The sequence below is a fragment of the Portunus trituberculatus genome, chromosome 41 (genome assembly GCF_017591435.1).
Source record: "Portunus trituberculatus isolate SZX2019 chromosome 41, ASM1759143v1, whole genome shotgun sequence".
NCBI classification, from domain to species: Eukaryota; Metazoa; Arthropoda; class Malacostraca; order Decapoda; family Portunidae; genus Portunus; species Portunus trituberculatus.
Window position 1 is genome coordinate 38794916 of NC_059295.1, and position 7500 is coordinate 38802415.

The following is a 7500-nucleotide window of genomic DNA, read 5'->3' on the forward strand; positions in this document are numbered from 1 at the left end:
GCAGCAGTGGTAGCATAGCAGCAGCAGCAGTAGTAGTAGTATGTAGCAGTAGCAGCAGTAGCAGCAGCAGTAGCAGCAGTAGTAGCAGCAGCAGAGAGAGAGAGAGAGAGAGAGAGAGAGAGAGAGAGAGAGAGAGAGAGAGAGAGAGAGTGAGTTTGGGCACCATCATAATTATCTTTGTTTCTGCTTTTGCTGATATTAGTATTTCTGACTACTGCTATTACTACTACTACTACTACTACTACAGTAGCAATAGTAGTAGTAATAGTAATAGTAGTAGCAGCAGCAGCAGTGGTGCAGTAGTAGCAGCAGTAGCAGTCAGTAGTAATAGTAGTATTCAGTAGTACTAATATAGGCAAGGGCAGAAACAATGATGATTATGATGGTGCCCAAACTCTCTCTCTCTCTCTCTCTCTCTCTCTCTCTCTCTCTCTCTCTCGATCGTGGTATGTCCGGAGTGAAAGTAGAGTGTGGTGCATTCTAGCCGATCGTGTTGTTGAGATTATGATGAATATAAAACTTTAACTTGCCACACAAAGCAATTGGTGAAAAATAGTATGTATAAGGTAAACAATTATCTTTTTTTTCTATGAAATTATTTTTCATGATCGTCGCAGTTTTCATCGTCTTATTTTGGAAGTGTTGTTGGAAAAGGAGACAGGGTTTGCATGAGAGAGACGTAGTTTATTCTTGATTCTCGTAAGGTTCTGCTCACGAGGAGATGCAGCATCAATAAATGTGTGTCACTCGTCTCTTCCCGTCACTACTCAAATTCTGTAGAGTTCTGATATCGATCGTCTCTTCATCTCGTTACTCAAATTCTGTAGAGTTCTGATATCGAGGAGCTGTTTGTGTGTGAGGTGGTTGTGCTTTTAGTTCCATTTCACGTGCATCTTTTCTTTGTTTCAGACAGGAACTGCTACGTGTAGACATAATGATCTCTTGCAGCCTCTCTCATTTTCTTGTTTTCTTATCTTCTTTTTTTTATTTCGTCCCTATTGCCTTCCTGTTTATCTTTTTGGTCACTTGCTTCCCTATACCTACTTACTTTCTTACTCACGTTCTCACACGCTTCTGTGTTACTTACAGGTTATTTATCTATTTATAATTTATCTATCCATCCATTAATCTATCTATCTGTCACCCTTTCCTTCTTCATAACCAGTGCATTACCACTAACCTCGACTCATACATGGACACTAAACAATACTAAAAGCAACTAAACTCTTCATCTAAAAGTGACGAAAAAACGAAAATCAATGCATGGCACGCAGGTCGGTAGGTAGGCAGGACAAGAACACGGAAGGTGCTTGACCACTGAGTGACTTCATGAGTTAGTGACCGCGAGACAGGTGCGCTTTTTTTTTTTTTGTTACCAAGGTGTGAGAATGATTAGTTACGTTCCCATATAAGGCAGCGGAGTGACAGGTAAAGTTATCGAGATGGCCTGCGGAGAATGAAGATGTGGTAACTCACTCGGGAGCCTCGTCACACCGCTCCTGGAATACGTAGTGCACGGCTTGCCTTGTGTGGTCTTAATTGCATTTAGAACGGAGAGGTCGTTGAATACAGAGCGGTAAATTAAACGGTACTCGTAGTATAAGCAGAGTGAACACTAGGTAAAGGTAAGGAATGAAGCGTAATTTTTCCTTGGTGCTTAGGTAGTGTTGGCTGTGAAAGATTTTGCTTAGTGATTCGAGTCTTCCTAGTGTTGGGGAGGAACGTTCTCGTGTTATTTATCTATTTGTTTATTTTTTGTGAAGTAGCTGCTGCTTATTATACGTACACTGATAAGTCACGCAAGATTCTTCAATGGAAATTAAAACAAACAAACAACAACAACAACAACAACTACTACTACTACTACTACTACTACTACTACTACTACTACTACTACTATTTCTACTACTACTACTACTACTACTACTACTACTACTACTACTACTACTACTACTACTATTACTAGTGCTACTATTATTATTATTATTATTATTATTATTACTACTACTACTACTACTACTACTACTACTATTACTGTGCCACTATTATTATTGTTACTACTACTACTACCACTACTACTACTACTACTACTACTACTACTACTACTACTACTACTATTACTACCACCACCACCACCACCACCATCACCACTACTACTACTACTACCGCTGCTGCTGCTGCTGCTACTACTACTACTACTACTACTACTACTACTACTACTGCTGCTACTACTACTACTACTACTACTACTACTACTACTACTACTACTACTACTACTACTACTACTATTACATATGTATCACTAATACTACTACGTACATCATAAATAACCAACACCATCACTACCACTTCCACCACCACCACCACCTCGACTATTAACAACAAGAATGACGACAAAAAAAAAGGAAAAAAAGGAAAGAAAAACTATTACCCACCTCGACCAGAGAATGTGCGGCGACCTGTGTTATGTCGTAAGAGTGGAGCAGGAAACCCAAAACTGAGGCAGTATTTCTGACACCGTTGTATGTACTCTCGCCTGCCGCTTGACCGCGCAAGCTGGCAGGGTTCACATATGGGTCAGTTCATGGAAGTGCAATTTTCTCCTCGGAAATTCCTGTCAAGTGCGTGGTAGGTAGCTTCACAAATTCACTAATTATTAGCCATAAAAGCGGGAGTGAGAATATAAAAGCTGTATATTAGTTACTTAGAGATTATATTTAATGTCAGATGCTGTCCACCATGGTACTAAGATAAGTTCTTGGCCTCATAAAATCATCACTTATTAGCTAGAAAAGATTAAATGCAGATATACTACTGAGTATACCTAAGACATGACTCTTAAAGTCATTATCGTAACGATATAATATCAAACCTAATATAATCTTCTAAGGATACTCAGATCAAAGTAAGACCTCTGTCTTGTTACTGAGGCGATTAAATACTCTTATAGCATCTAACAAAATAAGAAGGAAGAAAAGTATCCGTGTTTAAGCAACGCTGGTACGCAGTCCCCCTAACTCTCCTCACTAATTTTTTGAGTAAAGCTCTCACTTGACATGCTGACAGTATCGGAGGAAGGAAGCTGTCAGAGGATAATTGAAGGTAACGCGAACAGGTGCTTACTTTTGTGTTATCAGTCTGGCTTGTAGGCGGACGCTTGGCAGTGAACTGAACACTCCTGCTGGTGTATATTCTGCGGATTGTAAAGCTCTTATTATTAAATATCCCATTCCTTGAATACAATCGTAATACTTTCGCATCCGATTCAGACACTGTATGGCGTAAACTTTCAATGCAAATTGGAAGGGAAGAGCATTGAACGTTTACTTGACAATTTGATTTGAAAGCTTTAGAACGGATGGAAGTAAGTGACGTGTTTTTGTTTGCCATTTACGTCTGTGCAGGTTTATATTTGCTGGTGTGTTAATTTGAGGCGGTGGAGCGTTGATGCGAAGCGTAGTAAATGTATTTGTGGCTTGAGAAGCGGTATTTGAGTTGGAATCCTGAGTTGGGATACAATTCAGCAATAACAACAATACTGAGTTGGGATACAATTCAACAACTACAACAACAACAACAACAACAACAACAACAACAATAATAATAACAACAACAACAACAACAGCAGCAGCAACAACAGCAACAACAGCAGCAAAATTGATGATAATGTTGATAATATAAATAAGTTTGCTTTCACCAGCAGTAATGAGTTTTTGCTATTTATGCACGTTGGAAAATACACAAACCAAGGTGTTTACTGCACATCAATAAAAACATAGCTGTGCCACCGAGCGTTAGGGGGGCAGTATAGCGGACAATGATTAATGATGCTTCAAAATATTGCAGTAATTACAAACACAGTGATTGTCAATATGAAATGTGTTAATGATAACGCTCAACTGTATTGTCATGCAAGACAGTGTGTGTGCAGTGCTCCGATTTAATTATTACGTAAGAAGGAAACATCATTCACCTGCACAGGCTTCAGTAACAAAACATGCAATAAAGAACAAAGAGAGATTCACTTTCACGCCCTCATGAACCGCTGGGACCGGCACTCAGCCCTCCCATCCCTGGGGCACCCAGATGAAGTGAAGGCCGCCATACGCAGCTCCTCACAAACGACTTAATGATAATAGTTGCAGTCGAAAAATTACAGGAATGGAGACTTTGGATGCCGTGAATGATGGACGCATGGGTAGGAAAATAAAAGCTTCATACAGCGCCTGCAGAACGCCTCACTAATAATAGGTGTACGCGCCGCTCCTGTGGGGGAAGTACTAAGCCTCTAGATAAAAAAAAAATTGGCATGCTCAGTTGCGTGTTTAGGGTCCAGGCCTGGTGGCGGCTACAAGTACTCGTTAAATAAATGGAAGGGAGGAAGGCGAGGCGGGCAGTAAGAGAGGCCGCTGTAACTGACAAGGCAAGTGTTTCGTTTTGTCTCACTCTCACCGCGTCTCACTGTGTTGTTGTTGTTTTTTTTTTATAGAGTTCGGCGTGGCTGTCTGAATGTAGTCTTAGATGTAGAAAAAAGAAGTGACCAGGACTTACACTTACCATTAAAACAGTTACGTGAAGGCAGCCTGCAAAAAAAGTATTTGTTGAAATTTCCTTACCACGAACGTGAAAAAAACAAACAAAAAAAAAAAAAAAAAAAAAATACGTGAAGATATGAATAAAGATCAAACTTAGACAAAGTTATGATTCGGAGCCCCCTTTTGTTCACCACCTCTCTTGACTTTCTCTCTCCGTCTCTCCCTGCTATATGCAAGTTACAACATTTCGTCAGGTGCCGCTAATCTGTCAGACTTGCCGCGGGAAAGACAATGAACAGGTAGGCACGCAGGGCCGGGTCTTGCCACATCTGTACCTGAGCCGAGGTCGCCGATTTATAGCGTAATTGGACTTGTATGGAGTCATTGTGGCGGCAGGTGACCGTCCCTAGAGGCCTTCATTTGCCTCTAATTTAGGGAAGCTGGTGCCCGCAGCGAAGGTGGTGCTCTCTCGCCCCAACTTCCCGTTATTCGGCCGTGTGTGTGTGTGTGTGTGTGTGTGTGTGTGTGTGTGTGTGTGTGTGTGTGTGTGTGTGTGTGTGTGTCAATCTAACTAGTATACGTGAGAAGTATAGAGTATGAAGGAGAGCTCGAATACACACACACACACACACACACACACACACACACACACACACACACACACACACACAGACACACAAACACTGCTCGCAATCTTAGAGAGAGTGAACTGTCACTTGGCTGGTTGACTTTCGCGGTCTGCTCTGGTGAAGCTATGAAGGTTTCCACAGACGAACGAACTGGTGGTATCCCCGTGAGCAAGAAGCTGGTGTGTGTGTGTGTGTGGCGATGGAAGGTCTCGAGGCCACGTATGAGTCGGGAGGTCATGAGTTAATTTTGACTTGTCCTGGAGGTTGTGGCTGGCGATCAGTAGTCCAGCACGTGATGGTCTGCAAGTGGTGGGGAATTACAAACACACCACACACACACACACACACACACACACACACACACACACACACACACACACACACACACACACACACACACACACACACAGTTCAGTCACACAATAACATATCTGTACGTATGTCACAAAAAATAAAAAAAAAAAAAACCTATCTGCAATTACTGGCAGTATCAGGAGAAAAAAAGTGTAAACAAGACAACTGCAGCGACGGAGGAAGAGAGAAAGGCTAACCTGTTGTGTCCACCAGCCACTCTAATTTTATAGAAGAGACTGACAGTACTCGTATGATGATTCGTTCACTTTGATATTTTTTTTCTCCCACTAACTGCATTACTACTACTATTACTACTACCACCACCACCACCACCACCACCACCACCACCACCACCACCACCACCACCACCACTACTACCACCACCACTACTACCACACTACCACTACTACTACTACTACTACTACTACTACTACTACTACTACAACTACCACCATTTTAGAATAAGAGCAAGAGATAGCAACAACAACTGTGGCTAAACTTCCGTGACTAATTCTATTTACATATTATCATCTACTGTATGAATATTAATATACTCGTATGTTAATAGAAAAAGATAAAAACAACACACATACATACACACACACACACACACACACACACACACACACACACACACACACACACACACACACACACACACACACACACCATTACAGTCATTTCCTTTTTATCACTCCTAAGGGCCTTTCACAATGATTTCCCGTCAGCGCCTCATTAATTCAGCAACAGCCGAATCTCATTAACTATATGTTTTTACGTACAGTCTGTGCTTTGTTACCAGGAAATAATGTTACGTAAATGATGCCGCGTTAATTGGTGTGTGGAGCAAAGCTTGGTGAGTTACAGGGAGAGGAAAAATCATCTGTTTGTTAACTTAAGGAGTGTGTGTGTGTGTGTGTGTGTGTGTGTGTGTGTGTGTGTGTGTGTGTGTGTGTGTGCGTGCGAGTGCTATTGTATTTCATGGAAGTACAATATGGGCTGGACATCCGGTCACACACACACACACACACACACACACACACACACACACACACACACACACACACACACACACACACACAAACACCTCGACTGTATGAAAAACAGGTACAGGAAAAGAAAGAAAAAAGGGCAAAGGAACAAATAATATAGGAAGTGGATGACATATTTTCAGGGTTGGAATACATGTCACATTCCTAAGCCTTGCCAAACCAAAAGTAAGCTAACGTAATAGAATTTGGTATCACTAAATACTAATGTTCTTACTGTCATCACATCTCAGCTCATGATTTGTAACATTCCTATCCTTCATTACTGACGTTATCTCTTCACCATTTTCTTCTAACCAACTCTTTCCTAGTACTATGTCAGACCCCTTTCATCCTCTCCCTCAGGAAATGGGTGATAGTGGCCGGGCGCCGCGTCGTGCCAGGGTCCGTGTACCGCGTGGTGGTGGAGGCCCTCAGGGTGTCGGAGCCCCTCACAGTGAGCGCCGCCCTTATCAGGTCCTCGGAGCAGATCACCACCAACAAAGTGACACTCAAGAAAGGCGAAATATCAGAGATTCTACTTCAGGTAATGTGCTCTTAGTGTCTGCAGGTGATAGTGATGCTAATGGTGATGGAGAAAGTATACAGATGACTGATTGATTGACTGACAGACTGATGGAATAAATCTGTTAAGGTATATACTTGAAAGGTTTCTATATGATGATACTAATGGTTCTTGTTGTGGTAGCAGTGGTAGTGCTATTGTTATGTAATGTGGTTGCAGCGTTGGTGATGGCAGTGAAGAAAAAATAAGTCAACTACATTTTAATTCAATGTAGTATGTTGGTCGTACACGACAAACCTTCGTTATATATTTAGTGGCGTTAACTGAGTTTAACTGCCAACAAAATGACTATTCTGATTTTCTTGGAGGATTATCCTCACTGATGAAGCAGGATACTTTTTAGCTACCGTTGAAAGAATGAAAACATC

At 41.5% G+C, this 7500-nt stretch overlaps 1 protein-coding gene across 1 annotated transcript in view; it reads left to right on the plus strand.

The window, feature by feature from the left end:
- LOC123516938 (CD109 antigen-like) overlaps positions 1 to 7500 on the plus strand; it is a 142396-nt gene that overhangs the window by 69814 nt on the left and 65082 nt on the right. The window contains exon 3 of the mRNA XM_045276728.1: positions 6913 to 7093. Within this exon, the coding sequence (XP_045132663.1) occupies positions 6913 to 7093 (181 nt within the window). The remainder of the gene's footprint in view (positions 1 to 6912; positions 7094 to 7500) is intronic.